This window comes from Tarenaya hassleriana, unplaced genomic scaffold (assembly GCF_000463585.1).
Source record: "Tarenaya hassleriana unplaced genomic scaffold, ASM46358v1 Cleome2, whole genome shotgun sequence".
In the NCBI taxonomy this organism is placed as follows: Eukaryota; Viridiplantae; Streptophyta; class Magnoliopsida; order Brassicales; family Cleomaceae; genus Tarenaya; species Tarenaya hassleriana.
The window spans coordinates 7,709,537-7,729,210 of record NW_010965372.1 but is presented as its reverse complement, the minus strand read 5'-3'; the positions used below and the strand labels follow the sequence as shown (position 1 = coordinate 7,729,210).

Here is a 19,674-nt window from a genome sequence, read left to right as displayed (position 1 = left end):
CGCCAGCCTGGAAAATTAAAATTTGATGTTTTATCAGCCTCTCAATTTGGACAATTCGACTGAAAACGGCGATAATTATAAGATAAACCCAACTAACTGAGAACTGAACTAATACACCCTGGGAATGGAGCTTCTACACTTCAGATTTATTGGCAGGTAATTAGAGAACTAGAACCTGAATCATGCCTATTGTGGTGGAAGCCAAAAGGGAAAATCGAATTTGCCAGGCTCAAATTATATCAACCCATTGAAAGATCTCCTTTTCCAGCTTTTATGTTGCCAAGACAAGAAGTGGTTTTACATCTTTAATTTTCTAAACACATAAACTATTTGATTTATTATGCAGATTTCTTCATAAGGCTGGTGGGACATGAGATGTTTTTGCCGAGATTTCACTAATTTATGTAGAGAAAAGTGTGCATGATAACAGCCACAGCAATGATAAATATAACTAGAGAGTTGAGTTCACCTGGTCCCTAAGCTGATCAAGTAATGTGCCACCAATCAAGCCTGGACCTATTATTCCCATTGCTATGGTGGTTCTTGACAGAAAAAACCTTGAATGCACAGCTTTTAGCGCCCTTACGCAATCTTCGCGTCTGACAACTACAGTAACATTGTACTCAGAACAACCTTGAGCTATAGCACGGACATTAATATTAGCCTGCAAGTGAAAAGGAAAACTATCAGAACAGAGCACTTTAGCGAAATGAGATATTGAAGAACGAAATCGTCCTATACCGACGGGAAAAGGAAGGGTTTCAGATGTTATGATTCTGAGAGGATGCAGTACCGGCATGGCTAGAAAGTTCGAAGATACTTCTCCCGATTTTTCAGCTTCCTGTCTTTCTTTGGCCAAGTCTTTGTCAAATTGTGGTAGCTTCTCCATGAATTCTTCAGCAGATGTGCATGCCTGAAGCGAAGGAGCAGAAGATATTAGATGCATCGAAGGATTGTCAGGTGATTTAACAAAAAAAAAAGGGGACATAGTCGTCACTTTTAAAGGTTCGGGCACGAGACTTCTAATGGGTAGGTCAGAGAGGTCCAATCTCAGGCCGGATTCTCTAGCGAGAATTATCACCTGCATAAAAAATGGTCCAACTCCTCCCATTGGTGAAAATCACAGCTAGCTTGGGTACAACAGCTACACGAGAATAGAGACCGAGGTCAATACATAAAAAAAAAACATTACCTTCCTAGCAACATCAGTTCCAGATAGATCTTCTCTTGGATCAGGTTCAGTGTAACCGGCCTTTTTTGCTTCTGCCACTACCTCACTGAAATTTCGACTTCCGACAAAATTGTTGAATAAATAACTCAAAGTCCCACTGCCAAAAGAAGAAGAAGAATAAATCACCAGCACGAGAAAGGAACTTAAACACAACCTGCAGTGCTATAAAAACGTTATGGCATACACAAACCTGAAAATGCCCTCTATCCGTAGTATCTTGTCTCCGGTCTCAAGGAGACCTCTTAAAGTGCTGATAATTGGAAGACCGGCTCCAACAGTGGCTTCATAGAAGTAATGAGTGTAGGATTTCCTTTGAAGAGCTCTCAGCTTTTGGTACTGAATACAAGTAAAACATCGTCAACAGAGAGAACCTATGAAAAACAGTAGAATATTTTCTATTTGTTTTCTAACTGATATTCCAAAATAAATTGGTGTGATAAATATCACCTGGTCAAGGGGCCCTGAGTTAGCCTTCTTATTTGGGGTAATGACATGCATGCCTCTCCGTAACCAATCATAGTAACGGGTAGCGATATTAGAGTCTGCAGTACAATCAACCAAGACAGTGTTGGGAATAAAATGATTTCCATGCACGTGCTGAGTGAATTTATCCATATTAGCCTCTTCTCCTCTCTCGTTCAGAAGTTCTCTCCATCTCGACAAGTCAATCCCACTGGAAGAACGAAACATTAATGAAGTTATGAGACAGAACAGAACAAATCATCTGCCGTTTGAAAGAGGGACTAATATCCACCTGAGAATGTTACTCTACAAGCATAGATTTCAAAAATCATAAAATTGACAACCAAAAGAGAGTATAGGTTATGAATAAGCCACACAGATGTCTTACTAAAGATGTGTAGCCACATAGACAAACAAAAAAATAACAACTAGGGGAAAGGAAGTCCTAAAAACCAACTTCGAATTTAAACATGTCTAAAAGCCAAATACATGGACGCCCTGCTGACACAACCAACCCAAGCTGTGACTGAAGAAGGCATGTGAGGATTGAGAACTTCTAGAGCACAATTGAGTCATAGTATAAGCAATAAATCGGTGTATCTGCCAACAAAGCCATATCACAAAAAAGGAGCATATAATCTCATAGAGGATGATATCATTCTTACATGTCACTTAGCAGCATAGTTCTTGATCCAGTAATTCCCATAACACGCAGATCAATGTTAAATTCTCGTTTGAGAACGCCAGCCTGGAAAATTAAAATTTGATGTTTTATCAGCCTCTCAATTTGGACAATTCGACTGAAAACGGCGATAATTATAAGATAAACCCAACTAACTGAGAACTGAACTAATACACCCTGGGAATGGAGCTTCTACACTTCAGATTTATTGGCAGGTAATTAGAGAACTAGAACCTGAATCATGCCTATTGTGGTGGAAGCCAAAAGGGAAAATCGAATTTGCCAGGCTCAAATTATATCAACCCATTGAAAGATCTCCTTTTCCAGCTTTTATGTTGCCAAGACAAGAAGTGGTTTTACATCTTTAATTTTCTAAACACATAAACTATTTGATTTATTATGCAGATTTCTTCATAAGGCTGGTGGGACATGAGATGTTTTTGCCGAGATTTCACTAATTTATGTAGAGAAAAGTGTGCATGATAACAGCCACAGCAATGATAAATATAACTAGAGAGTTGAGTTCACCTGGTCCCTAAGCTGATCAAGTAATGTGCCACCAATCAAGCCTGGACCTATTATTCCCATTGCTATGGTGGTTCTTGACAGAAAAAACCTTGAATGCACAGCTTTTAGCGCCCTTACGCAATCTTCGCGTCTGACAACTACAGTAACATTGTACTCAGAACAACCTTGAGCTATAGCACGGACATTAATATTAGCCTGCAAGTGAAAAGGAAAACTATCAGAACAGAGCACTTTAGCGAAATGAGATATTGAAGAACGAAATCGTCCTATACCGACGGGAAAAGGAAGGGTTTCAGATGTTATGATTCTGAGAGGATGCAGTACCGGCATGGCTAGAAAGTTCGAAGATACTTCTCCCGATTTTTCAGCTTCCTGTCTTTCTTTGGCCAAGTCTTTGTCAAATTGTGGTAGCTTCTCCATGAATTCTTCAGCAGATGTGCATGCCTGAAGCGAAGGAGCAGAAGATATTAGATGCATCGAAGGATTGTCAGGTGATTTAACAAAAAAAAAAGGGGACATAGTCGTCACTTTTAAAGGTTCGGGCACGAGACTTCTAATGGGTAGGTCAGAGAGGTCCAATCTCAGGCCGGATTCTCTAGCGAGAATTATCACCTGCATAAAAAATGGTCCAACTCCTCCCATTGGTGAAAATCACAGCTAGCTTGGGTACAACAGCTACACGAGAATAGAGACCGAGGTCAATACATAAAAAAAAAACATTACCTTCCTAGCAACATCAGTTCCAGATAGATCTTCTCTTGGATCAGGTTCAGTGTAACCGGCCTTTTTTGCTTCTGCCACTACCTCACTGAAATTTCGACTTCCGACAAAATTGTTGAATAAATAACTCAAAGTCCCACTGCCAAAAGAAGAAGAAGAATAAATCACCAGCACGAGAAAGGAACTTAAACACAACCTGCAGTGCTATAAAAACGTTATGGCATACACAAACCTGAAAATGCCCTCTATCCGTAGTATCTTGTCTCCGGTCTCAAGGAGACCTCTTAAAGTGCTGATAATTGGAAGACCGGCTCCAACAGTGGCTTCATAGAAGTAATGAGTGTAGGATTTCCTTTGAAGAGCTCTCAGCTTTTGGTACTGAATACAAGTAAAACATCGTCAACAGAGAGAACCTATGAAAAACAGTAGAATATTTTCTATTTGTTTTCTAACTGATATTCCAAAATAAATTGGTGTGATAAATATCACCTGGTCAAGGGGCCCTGAGTTAGCCTTCTTATTTGGGGTAATGACATGCATGCCTCTCCGTAACCAATCATAGTAACGGGTAGCGATATTAGAGTCTGCAGTACAATCAACCAAGACAGTGTTGGGAATAAAATGATTTCCATGCACGTGCTGAGTGAATTTATCCATATTAGCCTCTTCTCCTCTCTCGTTCAGAAGTTCTCTCCATCTCGACAAGTCAATCCCACTGGAAGAACGAAACATTAATGAAGTTATGAGACAGAACAGAACAAATCATCTGCCGTTTGAAAGAGGGACTAATATCCACCTGAGAATGTTACTCTACAAGCATAGATTTCAAAAATCATAAAATTGACAACCAAAAGAGAGTATAGGTTATGAATAAGCCACACAGATGTCTTACTAAAGATGTGTAGCCACATAGACAAACAAAAAAATAACAACTAGGGGAAAGGAAGTCCTAAAAACCAACTTCGAATTTAAACATGTCTAAAAGCCAAATACATGGACGCCCTGCTGACACAACCAACCCAAGCTGTGACTGAAGAAGGCATGTGAGGATTGAGAACTTCTAGAGCACAATTGAGTCATAGTATAAGCAATAAATCGGTGTATCTGCCAACAAAGCCATATCACAAAAAAGGAGCATATAATCTCATAGAGGATGATATCATTCTTACATGTCACTTAGCAGCATAGTTCTTGATCCAGTAATTCCCATAACACGCAGATCAATGTTAAATTCTCGTTTGAGAACGCCAGCCTGGAAAATTAAAATTTGATGTTTTATCAGCCTCTCAATTTGGACAATTCGACTGAAAACGGCGATAATTATAAGATAAACCCAACTAACTGAGAACTGAACTAATACACCCTGGGAATGGAGCTTCTACACTTCAGATTTATTGGCAGGTAATTAGAGAACTAGAACCTGAATCATGCCTATTGTGGTGGAAGCCAAAAGGGAAAATCGAATTTGCCAGGCTCAAATTATATCAACCCATTGAAAGATCTCCTTTTCCAGCTTTTATGTTGCCAAGACAAGAAGTGGTTTTACATCTTTAATTTTCTAAACACATAAACTATTTGATTTATTATGCAGATTTCTTCATAAGGCTGGTGGGACATGAGATGTTTTTGCCGAGATTTCACTAATTTATGTAGAGAAAAGTGTGCATGATAACAGCCACAGCAATGATAAATATAACTAGAGAGTTGAGTTCACCTGGTCCCTAAGCTGATCAAGTAATGTGCCACCAATCAAGCCTGGACCTATTATTCCCATTGCTATGGTGGTTCTTGACAGAAAAAACCTTGAATGCACAGCTTTTAGCGCCCTTACGCAATCTTCGCGTCTGACAACTACAGTAACATTGTACTCAGAACAACCTTGAGCTATAGCACGGACATTAATATTAGCCTGCAAGTGAAAAGGAAAACTATCAGAACAGAGCACTTTAGCGAAATGAGATATTGAAGAACGAAATCGTCCTATACCGACGGGAAAAGGAAGGGTTTCAGATGTTATGATTCTGAGAGGATGCAGTACCGGCATGGCTAGAAAGTTCGAAGATACTTCTCCCGATTTTTCAGCTTCCTGTCTTTCTTTGGCCAAGTCTTTGTCAAATTGTGGTAGCTTCTCCATGAATTCTTCAGCAGATGTGCATGCCTGAAGCGAAGGAGCAGAAGATATTAGATGCATCGAAGGATTGTCAGGTGATTTAACAAAAAAAAAAGGGGACATAGTCGTCACTTTTAAAGGTTCGGGCACGAGACTTCTAATGGGTAGGTCAGAGAGGTCCAATCTCAGGCCGGATTCTCTAGCGAGAATTATCACCTGCATAAAAAATGGTCCAACTCCTCCCATTGGTGAAAATCACAGCTAGCTTGGGTACAACAGCTACACGAGAATAGAGACCGAGGTCAATACATAAAAAAAAAACATTACCTTCCTAGCAACATCAGTTCCAGATAGATCTTCTCTTGGATCAGGTTCAGTGTAACCGGCCTTTTTTGCTTCTGCCACTACCTCACTGAAATTTCGACTTCCGACAAAATTGTTGAATAAATAACTCAAAGTCCCACTGCCAAAAGAAGAAGAAGAATAAATCACCAGCACGAGAAAGGAACTTAAACACAACCTGCAGTGCTATAAAAACGTTATGGCATACACAAACCTGAAAATGCCCTCTATCCGTAGTATCTTGTCTCCGGTCTCAAGGAGACCTCTTAAAGTGCTGATAATTGGAAGACCGGCTCCAACAGTGGCTTCATAGAAGTAATGAGTGTAGGATTTCCTTTGAAGAGCTCTCAGCTTTTGGTACTGAATACAAGTAAAACATCGTCAACAGAGAGAACCTATGAAAAACAGTAGAATATTTTCTATTTGTTTTCTAACTGATATTCCAAAATAAATTGGTGTGATAAATATCACCTGGTCAAGGGGCCCTGAGTTAGCCTTCTTATTTGGGGTAATGACATGCATGCCTCTCCGTAACCAATCATAGTAACGGGTAGCGATATTAGAGTCTGCAGTACAATCAACCAAGACAGTGTTGGGAATAAAATGATTTCCATGCACGTGCTGAGTGAATTTATCCATATTAGCCTCTTCTCCTCTCTCGTTCAGAAGTTCTCTCCATCTCGACAAGTCAATCCCACTGGAAGAACGAAACATTAATGAAGTTATGAGACAGAACAGAACAAATCATCTGCCGTTTGAAAGAGGGACTAATATCCACCTGAGAATGTTACTCTACAAGCATAGATTTCAAAAATCATAAAATTGACAACCAAAAGAGAGTATAGGTTATGAATAAGCCACACAGATGTCTTACTAAAGATGTGTAGCCACATAGACAAACAAAAAAATAACAACTAGGGGAAAGGAAGTCCTAAAAACCAACTTCGAATTTAAACATGTCTAAAAGCCAAATACATGGACGCCCTGCTGACACAACCAACCCAAGCTGTGACTGAAGAAGGCATGTGAGGATTGAGAACTTCTAGAGCACAATTGAGTCATAGTATAAGCAATAAATCGGTGTATCTGCCAACAAAGCCATATCACAAAAAAGGAGCATATAATCTCATAGAGGATGATATCATTCTTACATGTCACTTAGCAGCATAGTTCTTGATCCAGTAATTCCCATAACACGCAGATCAATGTTAAATTCTCGTTTGAGAACGCCAGCCTGGAAAATTAAAATTTGATGTTTTATCAGCCTCTCAATTTGGACAATTCGACTGAAAACGGCGATAATTATAAGATAAACCCAACTAACTGAGAACTGAACTAATACACCCTGGGAATGGAGCTTCTACACTTCAGATTTATTGGCAGGTAATTAGAGAACTAGAACCTGAATCATGCCTATTGTGGTGGAAGCCAAAAGGGAAAATCGAATTTGCCAGGCTCAAATTATATCAACCCATTGAAAGATCTCCTTTTCCAGCTTTTATGTTGCCAAGACAAGAAGTGGTTTTACATCTTTAATTTTCTAAACACATAAACTATTTGATTTATTATGCAGATTTCTTCATAAGGCTGGTGGGACATGAGATGTTTTTGCCGAGATTTCACTAATTTATGTAGAGAAAAGTGTGCATGATAACAGCCACAGCAATGATAAATATAACTAGAGAGTTGAGTTCACCTGGTCCCTAAGCTGATCAAGTAATGTGCCACCAATCAAGCCTGGACCTATTATTCCCATTGCTATGGTGGTTCTTGACAGAAAAAACCTTGAATGCACAGCTTTTAGCGCCCTTACGCAATCTTCGCGTCTGACAACTACAGTAACATTGTACTCAGAACAACCTTGAGCTATAGCACGGACATTAATATTAGCCTGCAAGTGAAAAGGAAAACTATCAGAACAGAGCACTTTAGCGAAATGAGATATTGAAGAACGAAATCGTCCTATACCGACGGGAAAAGGAAGGGTTTCAGATGTTATGATTCTGAGAGGATGCAGTACCGGCATGGCTAGAAAGTTCGAAGATACTTCTCCCGATTTTTCAGCTTCCTGTCTTTCTTTGGCCAAGTCTTTGTCAAATTGTGGTAGCTTCTCCATGAATTCTTCAGCAGATGTGCATGCCTGAAGCGAAGGAGCAGAAGATATTAGATGCATCGAAGGATTGTCAGGTGATTTAACAAAAAAAAAAGGGGACATAGTCGTCACTTTTAAAGGTTCGGGCACGAGACTTCTAATGGGTAGGTCAGAGAGGTCCAATCTCAGGCCGGATTCTCTAGCGAGAATTATCACCTGCATAAAAAATGGTCCAACTCCTCCCATTGGTGAAAATCACAGCTAGCTTGGGTACAACAGCTACACGAGAATAGAGACCGAGGTCAATACATAAAAAAAAAACATTACCTTCCTAGCAACATCAGTTCCAGATAGATCTTCTCTTGGATCAGGTTCAGTGTAACCGGCCTTTTTTGCTTCTGCCACTACCTCACTGAAATTTCGACTTCCGACAAAATTGTTGAATAAATAACTCAAAGTCCCACTGCCAAAAGAAGAAGAAGAATAAATCACCAGCACGAGAAAGGAACTTAAACACAACCTGCAGTGCTATAAAAACGTTATGGCATACACAAACCTGAAAATGCCCTCTATCCGTAGTATCTTGTCTCCGGTCTCAAGGAGACCTCTTAAAGTGCTGATAATTGGAAGACCGGCTCCAACAGTGGCTTCATAGAAGTAATGAGTGTAGGATTTCCTTTGAAGAGCTCTCAGCTTTTGGTACTGAATACAAGTAAAACATCGTCAACAGAGAGAACCTATGAAAAACAGTAGAATATTTTCTATTTGTTTTCTAACTGATATTCCAAAATAAATTGGTGTGATAAATATCACCTGGTCAAGGGGCCCTGAGTTAGCCTTCTTATTTGGGGTAATGACATGCATGCCTCTCCGTAACCAATCATAGTAACGGGTAGCGATATTAGAGTCTGCAGTACAATCAACCAAGACAGTGTTGGGAATAAAATGATTTCCATGCACGTGCTGAGTGAATTTATCCATATTAGCCTCTTCTCCTCTCTCGTTCAGAAGTTCTCTCCATCTCGACAAGTCAATCCCACTGGAAGAACGAAACATTAATGAAGTTATGAGACAGAACAGAACAAATCATCTGCCGTTTGAAAGAGGGACTAATATCCACCTGAGAATGTTACTCTACAAGCATAGATTTCAAAAATCATAAAATTGACAACCAAAAGAGAGTATAGGTTATGAATAAGCCACACAGATGTCTTACTAAAGATGTGTAGCCACATAGACAAACAAAAAAATAACAACTAGGGGAAAGGAAGTCCTAAAAACCAACTTCGAATTTAAACATGTCTAAAAGCCAAATACATGGACGCCCTGCTGACACAACCAACCCAAGCTGTGACTGAAGAAGGCATGTGAGGATTGAGAACTTCTAGAGCACAATTGAGTCATAGTATAAGCAATAAATCGGTGTATCTGCCAACAAAGCCATATCACAAAAAAGGAGCATATAATCTCATAGAGGATGATATCATTCTTACATGTCACTTAGCAGCATAGTTCTTGATCCAGTAATTCCCATAACACGCAGATCAATGTTAAATTCTCGTTTGAGAACGCCAGCCTGGAAAATTAAAATTTGATGTTTTATCAGCCTCTCAATTTGGACAATTCGACTGAAAACGGCGATAATTATAAGATAAACCCAACTAACTGAGAACTGAACTAATACACCCTGGGAATGGAGCTTCTACACTTCAGATTTATTGGCAGGTAATTAGAGAACTAGAACCTGAATCATGCCTATTGTGGTGGAAGCCAAAAGGGAAAATCGAATTTGCCAGGCTCAAATTATATCAACCCATTGAAAGATCTCCTTTTCCAGCTTTTATGTTGCCAAGACAAGAAGTGGTTTTACATCTTTAATTTTCTAAACACATAAACTATTTGATTTATTATGCAGATTTCTTCATAAGGCTGGTGGGACATGAGATGTTTTTGCCGAGATTTCACTAATTTATGTAGAGAAAAGTGTGCATGATAACAGCCACAGCAATGATAAATATAACTAGAGAGTTGAGTTCACCTGGTCCCTAAGCTGATCAAGTAATGTGCCACCAATCAAGCCTGGACCTATTATTCCCATTGCTATGGTGGTTCTTGACAGAAAAAACCTTGAATGCACAGCTTTTAGCGCCCTTACGCAATCTTCGCGTCTGACAACTACAGTAACATTGTACTCAGAACAACCTTGAGCTATAGCACGGACATTAATATTAGCCTGCAAGTGAAAAGGAAAACTATCAGAACAGAGCACTTTAGCGAAATGAGATATTGAAGAACGAAATCGTCCTATACCGACGGGAAAAGGAAGGGTTTCAGATGTTATGATTCTGAGAGGATGCAGTACCGGCATGGCTAGAAAGTTCGAAGATACTTCTCCCGATTTTTCAGCTTCCTGTCTTTCTTTGGCCAAGTCTTTGTCAAATTGTGGTAGCTTCTCCATGAATTCTTCAGCAGATGTGCATGCCTGAAGCGAAGGAGCAGAAGATATTAGATGCATCGAAGGATTGTCAGGTGATTTAACAAAAAAAAAAGGGGACATAGTCGTCACTTTTAAAGGTTCGGGCACGAGACTTCTAATGGGTAGGTCAGAGAGGTCCAATCTCAGGCCGGATTCTCTAGCGAGAATTATCACCTGCATAAAAAATGGTCCAACTCCTCCCATTGGTGAAAATCACAGCTAGCTTGGGTACAACAGCTACACGAGAATAGAGACCGAGGTCAATACATAAAAAAAAAACATTACCTTCCTAGCAACATCAGTTCCAGATAGATCTTCTCTTGGATCAGGTTCAGTGTAACCGGCCTTTTTTGCTTCTGCCACTACCTCACTGAAATTTCGACTTCCGACAAAATTGTTGAATAAATAACTCAAAGTCCCACTGCCAAAAGAAGAAGAAGAATAAATCACCAGCACGAGAAAGGAACTTAAACACAACCTGCAGTGCTATAAAAACGTTATGGCATACACAAACCTGAAAATGCCCTCTATCCGTAGTATCTTGTCTCCGGTCTCAAGGAGACCTCTTAAAGTGCTGATAATTGGAAGACCGGCTCCAACAGTGGCTTCATAGAAGTAATGAGTGTAGGATTTCCTTTGAAGAGCTCTCAGCTTTTGGTACTGAATACAAGTAAAACATCGTCAACAGAGAGAACCTATGAAAAACAGTAGAATATTTTCTATTTGTTTTCTAACTGATATTCCAAAATAAATTGGTGTGATAAATATCACCTGGTCAAGGGGCCCTGAGTTAGCCTTCTTATTTGGGGTAATGACATGCATGCCTCTCCGTAACCAATCATAGTAACGGGTAGCGATATTAGAGTCTGCAGTACAATCAACCAAGACAGTGTTGGGAATAAAATGATTTCCATGCACGTGCTGAGTGAATTTATCCATATTAGCCTCTTCTCCTCTCTCGTTCAGAAGTTCTCTCCATCTCGACAAGTCAATCCCACTGGAAGAACGAAACATTAATGAAGTTATGAGACAGAACAGAACAAATCATCTGCCGTTTGAAAGAGGGACTAATATCCACCTGAGAATGTTACTCTACAAGCATAGATTTCAAAAATCATAAAATTGACAACCAAAAGAGAGTATAGGTTATGAATAAGCCACACAGATGTCTTACTAAAGATGTGTAGCCACATAGACAAACAAAAAAATAACAACTAGGGGAAAGGAAGTCCTAAAAACCAACTTCGAATTTAAACATGTCTAAAAGCCAAATACATGGACGCCCTGCTGACACAACCAACCCAAGCTGTGACTGAAGAAGGCATGTGAGGATTGAGAACTTCTAGAGCACAATTGAGTCATAGTATAAGCAATAAATCGGTGTATCTGCCAACAAAGCCATATCACAAAAAAGGAGCATATAATCTCATAGAGGATGATATCATTCTTACATGTCACTTAGCAGCATAGTTCTTGATCCAGTAATTCCCATAACACGCAGATCAATGTTAAATTCTCGTTTGAGAACGCCAGCCTGGAAAATTAAAATTTGATGTTTTATCAGCCTCTCAATTTGGACAATTCGACTGAAAACGGCGATAATTATAAGATAAACCCAACTAACTGAGAACTGAACTAATACACCCTGGGAATGGAGCTTCTACACTTCAGATTTATTGGCAGGTAATTAGAGAACTAGAACCTGAATCATGCCTATTGTGGTGGAAGCCAAAAGGGAAAATCGAATTTGCCAGGCTCAAATTATATCAACCCATTGAAAGATCTCCTTTTCCAGCTTTTATGTTGCCAAGACAAGAAGTGGTTTTACATCTTTAATTTTCTAAACACATAAACTATTTGATTTATTATGCAGATTTCTTCATAAGGCTGGTGGGACATGAGATGTTTTTGCCGAGATTTCACTAATTTATGTAGAGAAAAGTGTGCATGATAACAGCCACAGCAATGATAAATATAACTAGAGAGTTGAGTTCACCTGGTCCCTAAGCTGATCAAGTAATGTGCCACCAATCAAGCCTGGACCTATTATTCCCATTGCTATGGTGGTTCTTGACAGAAAAAACCTTGAATGCACAGCTTTTAGCGCCCTTACGCAATCTTCGCGTCTGACAACTACAGTAACATTGTACTCAGAACAACCTTGAGCTATAGCACGGACATTAATATTAGCCTGCAAGTGAAAAGGAAAACTATCAGAACAGAGCACTTTAGCGAAATGAGATATTGAAGAACGAAATCGTCCTATACCGACGGGAAAAGGAAGGGTTTCAGATGTTATGATTCTGAGAGGATGCAGTACCGGCATGGCTAGAAAGTTCGAAGATACTTCTCCCGATTTTTCAGCTTCCTGTCTTTCTTTGGCCAAGTCTTTGTCAAATTGTGGTAGCTTCTCCATGAATTCTTCAGCAGATGTGCATGCCTGAAGCGAAGGAGCAGAAGATATTAGATGCATCGAAGGATTGTCAGGTGATTTAACAAAAAAAAAAGGGGACATAGTCGTCACTTTTAAAGGTTCGGGCACGAGACTTCTAATGGGTAGGTCAGAGAGGTCCAATCTCAGGCCGGATTCTCTAGCGAGAATTATCACCTGCATAAAAAATGGTCCAACTCCTCCCATTGGTGAAAATCACAGCTAGCTTGGGTACAACAGCTACACGAGAATAGAGACCGAGGTCAATACATAAAAAAAAAACATTACCTTCCTAGCAACATCAGTTCCAGATAGATCTTCTCTTGGATCAGGTTCAGTGTAACCGGCCTTTTTTGCTTCTGCCACTACCTCACTGAAATTTCGACTTCCGACAAAATTGTTGAATAAATAACTCAAAGTCCCACTGCCAAAAGAAGAAGAAGAATAAATCACCAGCACGAGAAAGGAACTTAAACACAACCTGCAGTGCTATAAAAACGTTATGGCATACACAAACCTGAAAATGCCCTCTATCCGTAGTATCTTGTCTCCGGTCTCAAGGAGACCTCTTAAAGTGCTGATAATTGGAAGACCGGCTCCAACAGTGGCTTCATAGAAGTAATGAGTGTAGGATTTCCTTTGAAGAGCTCTCAGCTTTTGGTACTGAATACAAGTAAAACATCGTCAACAGAGAGAACCTATGAAAAACAGTAGAATATTTTCTATTTGTTTTCTAACTGATATTCCAAAATAAATTGGTGTGATAAATATCACCTGGTCAAGGGGCCCTGAGTTAGCCTTCTTATTTGGGGTAATGACATGCATGCCTCTCCGTAACCAATCATAGTAACGGGTAGCGATATTAGAGTCTGCAGTACAATCAACCAAGACAGTGTTGGGAATAAAATGATTTCCATGCACGTGCTGAGTGAATTTATCCATATTAGCCTCTTCTCCTCTCTCGTTCAGAAGTTCTCTCCATCTCGACAAGTCAATCCCACTGGAAGAACGAAACATTAATGAAGTTATGAGACAGAACAGAACAAATCATCTGCCGTTTGAAAGAGGGACTAATATCCACCTGAGAATGTTACTCTACAAGCATAGATTTCAAAAATCATAAAATTGACAACCAAAAGAGAGTATAGGTTATGAATAAGCCACACAGATGTCTTACTAAAGATGTGTAGCCACATAGACAAACAAAAAAATAACAACTAGGGGAAAGGAAGTCCTAAAAACCAACTTCGAATTTAAACATGTCTAAAAGCCAAATACATGGACGCCCTGCTGACACAACCAACCCAAGCTGTGACTGAAGAAGGCATGTGAGGATTGAGAACTTCTAGAGCACAATTGAGTCATAGTATAAGCAATAAATCGGTGTATCTGCCAACAAAGCCATATCACAAAAAAGGAGCATATAATCTCATAGAGGATGATATCATTCTTACATGTCACTTAGCAGCATAGTTCTTGATCCAGTAATTCCCATAACACGCAGATCAATGTTAAATTCTCGTTTGAGAACGCCAGCCTGGAAAATTAAAATTTGATGTTTTATCAGCCTCTCAATTTGGACAATTCGACTGAAAACGGCGATAATTATAAGATAAACCCAACTAACTGAGAACTGAACTAATACACCCTGGGAATGGAGCTTCTACACTTCAGATTTATTGGCAGGGAATTAGAGAACTAGAACCTGAATCATGCCTATTGTGGTGGAAGCCAAAAGGGAAAATCGAATTTGCCAGGCTCAAATTATATCAACCCATTGAAAGATCTCCTTTTCCAGCTTTTATGTTGCCAAGACAAGAAGTGGTTTTACATCTTTAATTTTCTAAACACATAAACTATTTGATTTATTATGCAGATTTCTTCATAAGGCTGGTGGGACATGAGATGTTTTTGCCGAGATTTCACTAATTTATGTAGAGAAAAGTGTGCATGATAACAGCCACAGCAATGATAAATATAACTAGAGAGTTGAGTTCACCTGGTCCCTAAGCTGATCAAGTAATGTGCCACCAATCAAGCCTGGACCTATTATTCCCATTGCTATGGTGGTTCTTGACAGAAAAAACCTTGAATGCACAGCTTTTAGCGCCCTTACGCAATCTTCGCGTCTGACAACTACAGTAACATTGTACTCAGAACAACCTTGAGCTATAGCACGGACATTAATATTAGCCTGCAAGTGAAAAGGAAAACTATCAGAACAGAGCACTTTAGCGAAATGAGATATTGAAGAACGAAATCGTCCTATTTCAAGCATGCACGATAATCACCTTCGCAAGGGCGTTGAAAAGGGTAGCACTAACTCCAGGTGTACTTGACATTTTTTGACCCACTGCTGCTAGGATGCTACAATTAGGTATTACCTCGATCTGGAAAAGATGTTTGATTTGAGAATAGACTAACTCTCCAAAGCAAAATCACTAAGTTCAACAATATATTTGACTAGATTAAGCAGGTAAAACCTGAAATGTCTTCAGAGGAAAACAAAACGGCACATCAACAGAAAGAGGGGCAAAGAGAGAGGGAGGGCAAAACCTGGGAAAGACGTCCTGCATTTAAAGCTTGACTAAATCTAGATCGCAGTGCTTCAGAAACAGCTTTCACCTCCTTTTCGGGCACAGCAAAGCACACAGAATGCTCACTGCTAGCCTGAGTAATATCCAATATTATACAAGTCCCTAAAGTTTATAAAGGGAAAGATTGGTGAACCATCAAGATTGAAGTTTGAATTTGCACCACCTGTGATATCATAATCACATTAGCTCCAACATCTTTGACAGCACCGAAAATGTCACTAGCAGTACCAGGTACACCAGCCATTCCAGTACTGAGGAAATGAAATGAAAGGATGCAGTCAATGAGATAAGAAACAAATTCAGTATGTCTGTTCACGAGTAACAGAAAAAAAAAAAAAACCCCACATAACCATGACTAGATTACCCTTCAACATTTACAAGAGCCAAATTGTCAATAGTTGCGAATCCTTTGACAGGGGTCTCCAAGTTATAGTCATCCGCATTTTCAGCAGAAGCAGGTTGGCAAATCATTGTTCCCGGAGCAGAGAGATTGAATATATTTCTAATCGCAATCGGAATATCATATCGCATCACAGGGATAATAGTACGGGGATGTAGGACATTTGCTCCAAAATAAGACTGAAAAAAAGTGATTTTGGTCAGAAAGATTGTATATGGAATGATACCCCTAAAACCAAGAAAGTAAGAGCTGCTGGATTGACCATTTCCCAGGCCTCTTGGTATGACAGTGTCTTCAGTATCACAGCCTCGTTAACTGCAGAAAACACTCTTTAGTGTTACAATTCCTGACAATGTAGCAAGCATTTCAATCTTTTTCAAAATATAATCTGTAAATGTAATTTGCCTGTTCATATCATGGTGATCATCTGGTCCTCGAGTTAGAACACAGAACAGCTTTAAATAAATTCATCAGCCAGTATCAATAACTATCGACTGACAAGTTCACTGCACTTTGTATAGGGTATTTATTAGAGCACAATATTTGGAGCACCAAGCACTCATGAAGCTAGAGCATAGAATACAATGATTGAAAAAAAAAATGAAAGGATGGCTGAATTACTCAATGTGCCCAATAAGACAATAACTTTTCAAACACTCTAGCCCCTCTATTATGGTTTCTTCAGTACAACAACAACAACATGGCCTTATTTCCAAGTTCATTTGGGGTCGGCCGATTATGGTTTCTTCAGTAAGGAGTAAAAAGTCAAGTTTGCAAAGTTATGCTACCTTTCATGAGCTATAACATAAGTCTCATAATTGGTGTCCAGAAATATGAGAAGAGAATAAAGCTTGGCACAAACCTTTCCGAGGATCTGCGCTGTATACACCATCCACATCAGTCCAAATTGTGACCTGGCGAGCCCTTAAAAGGGCACCCATTATAGCTGCTGAAAAATCACTTCCATCTCTTTTCAAAGTTGTTGGGATGTTCTGCGGAGTACTAGCAATGAACCCTGTTGCAACAATTACTTTCGATGGATTTTGCGAGAACCATTTTTCAATTCTTCGCTCAGATTCAGCAAAATCAGGATCGACCTGATTAGAGCTGGTGGGATTGACAATAAGCACATCTCTAGTATCCATCCACTTGCACTCTAGCCCAGTCTACAGCCAAATGTAAAAAGCTAGTAAGAAACCTTACACGTGATATATTTAACGAAGAGCAATCTAACTGCTTCAAACCTTTCTGACAACAAATGATAGCATCTGAGCAGACCATAGCTCTCCATGTCCAACAACAAAATCCGAAAATGACTCAGATGCATGGCCAGCTACAAAGAAGAAAAGGATATCAGTTCTTAGTCCCACTTTAGAAGACTAAAAAAAATAATGCATATGAAATGTCTCATAGTAACTACCTAAGAACTTTAAGAGAAAAAAATGCTGAGAGAGGAAATGTTTGAAAAAATCAAAAAGACCACACACAAAACACATCTATTGGCTGTTCCATATATCTGTGATCACACTACGACAGAGAGGACGACTACGTAAATGGCAGAGAAAGTATCATCTAGCTACCTATGTATATGGCACGGAGCATTGCTTTGAGGTTATTAACATCTTTATGCAAACAGGACAAGAAACTCGCAAGATCTGCTCCATCAAGAAGATCGCGAGCTGTCAACCGATGCTTTTCCAGAACAGCATCCAGCGCGTACACATACGAATCATCCCTTGACTGTGCCTTGTGGATTAGATCATACATCATATCTGTAACCTTCGACATTGCTGACACAACAACCAGCTTCCTTTCTGAATTGTCATTTATGATGACTTCAGCAACATTCCTTAACCGTTGTGAGTTTCCCACACAAGTCCCACCAAACTTGTGAACACTCCACATATCACCTCTAGGGAGTTGAACCTGGTCCACCGATGTCTCAGTTGATACGCCTACAAACAAATTGAGCAGCTTTTTGTTTCAAAACGCGAGAATACAACGAAACCCAAACACTAATCCAACACAATGAAGTAAAACGAACCCGTAGTTGAAGCCGAAACACGAAAATCCGGGAGTTCACATCGGAACACATCGCCGCCACAAATCCGCTTCCGAGAACTGGGCAAAACAAAACTTGTAGCTGCTACTCGTGGATACGTAGACCGAGAAACACGGACAAGGCATTGCGGCGGCAAACATCCGAACCTGATCGGGTTACTCGCTGCCGGAGAAATAGAAAATGCCGGTCTCGGAGCAGCCATAGTTAGAGCATACCTGCGCCGAATCACACTCCATTACAGATTCTACAAACCAATGATAGTTCAACGTAAAAATATCGCAACTCAGGCTGTAAATCGAATAATCACTCAATAAGCGACCCAAGCGTTTCTACATTTCACCAAGGAACCTCTCCAGAACAGAGCACAAAGTTCGAAAGCCCTAAGTTTTTAAACGCAGAACGGAAAACGGAAATGAAGGACCTCACCAGGAATTACTTGGGGCGGAGCGGCGGCGGGGAGAGTTATGCGGGGATTTGCCGGCGGCCGTACATATAACGAGGGGGGGGGATTTTCAGCGGCGAACAATGATGACTCTGTAACCTCGAACGAATAGCATACTGCCACGCGTCACTTATAAAAAGACGACAAGAAAGCAAAAATTATTTTTGTTGGTTTTTTTCACCGAAGAAAATTGTTGGGCCTCAAAAAGTCACATAAGAGCCAGTGCTGAATCTACCATAAGGCCCATTACAATGATTCGGGCTCACATTTCAAACCCTATTAGTATTTTCAAACAACACCAGTTTGGACTCTCATTATATATATATATATATATATAACAATTCAACTACAAAACTAACCCATATCTCTTTTTTTTTTTCCTTTTTTTTTTATATATATATATATTAAAGTATACAATGCAACTGGTATTCCTTCTGCTGAATCATATGGAAAAAAATCCATAAAAATACACGAACCCTACAAAAATATACTATAATTTGACAAAAAAAAATACCAAATATTGAAATACGCAAAAAAAAAAAAATCAATTCAACTTGAAAGTAACTTCCTACGTCTAGACCATATTGTTAAAATTTGAATATGAATTGTTTTTAGAATAAAATTTATTAAGGGCTGTTAAATATTAATTAATTTGTATATATATAAAATAATTTCAAACAATTTGAATAGAGTTATCGACGGTATAATTAAGAATCGTGTATGAAATTACTTTCAATTTAAAGGGATGAAGTGTTTTTTTTTTACATATTTCCATATTAGTGTATTTAATTTTTGGCACAATTTGTAGAGATTTTTTCAATCATTGAATATCCAAAATCTATATTATTATGAAATGAACTTTAATTAAAATCCGATTAGGTGCAAAACTAATAATTTAACTTGTGAGATATGATTTATTGAGATATACCGGATCTTAAAGAATATTACGAGATATATTATATAATAGAGATCGATTTTATCAAATCAGAAAAAAAAATATTTAGAAATATTTATTATTATATCTATTTTACTTATTTAATATAAGACTCTCATCTATTTATATGTTATTTTGATTATCAATAAAACAGATCATTCAATA

General features: G+C 39.1%; 1 protein-coding gene across 1 annotated transcript; it reads right to left on the bottom strand.

The window, feature by feature from the left end:
- Nucleotides 1-451: 451 nt before the first annotated feature.
- LOC104813352 lies at nucleotides 452-18,672 on the bottom strand. The gene is made up of 47 exons (XM_010540910.1): nucleotides 18,560-18,672; nucleotides 18,116-18,348; nucleotides 17,652-18,026; nucleotides 17,316-17,404; nucleotides 16,934-17,237; nucleotides 16,334-16,386; nucleotides 16,036-16,250; nucleotides 15,835-15,922; nucleotides 15,631-15,744; nucleotides 15,366-15,464; nucleotides 15,074-15,268; nucleotides 14,529-14,611; nucleotides 13,849-14,074; nucleotides 13,592-13,737; nucleotides 13,363-13,498; nucleotides 13,168-13,251; nucleotides 12,640-13,083; nucleotides 12,095-12,177; nucleotides 11,415-11,640; nucleotides 11,158-11,303; nucleotides 10,929-11,064; nucleotides 10,734-10,817; nucleotides 10,206-10,649; nucleotides 9,661-9,743; nucleotides 8,981-9,206; nucleotides 8,724-8,869; nucleotides 8,495-8,630; nucleotides 8,300-8,383; nucleotides 7,772-8,215; nucleotides 7,227-7,309; nucleotides 6,547-6,772; nucleotides 6,290-6,435; nucleotides 6,061-6,196; nucleotides 5,866-5,949; nucleotides 5,338-5,781; nucleotides 4,793-4,875; nucleotides 4,113-4,338; nucleotides 3,856-4,001; nucleotides 3,627-3,762; nucleotides 3,432-3,515; nucleotides 2,904-3,347; nucleotides 2,359-2,441; nucleotides 1,679-1,904; nucleotides 1,422-1,567; nucleotides 1,193-1,328; nucleotides 794-1,081; nucleotides 452-664 (listed from the first exon to the last, which is right to left on the bottom strand). The coding sequence occupies exons 2-47, from the start codon at nucleotides 18,333-18,335 to the stop codon at nucleotides 452-454; spliced, it is 8,439 nt and encodes a 2,812-aa protein (XP_010539212.1). The 5' UTR covers nucleotides 18,336-18,348; nucleotides 18,560-18,672.
- Between the last annotated feature and the right edge of the window lie 1,002 nt (nucleotides 18,673-19,674).

Bases quoted from the DNA above. Each gene is read 5' to 3' on its own strand.
- LOC104813352 (XM_010540910.1), bottom strand. From the start codon at position 18,335: ATGGCTGCTCCGAGACCGGCATTTTCTATTTCTCCGGCAGCGAGTAAC. The intron at 18,027-18,115 runs GTTCGTTTTACT...ATTTGTTTGTAG, and splicing joins TGTTTCGGCTTCAACTACGG to GCGTATCAACTGAGACATCG. The intron at 17,238-17,315 runs GTTTGAAGCAGT...ATTTGGCTGTAG, and splicing joins TATCATTTGTTGTCAGAAAG to ACTGGGCTAGAGTGCAAGTG.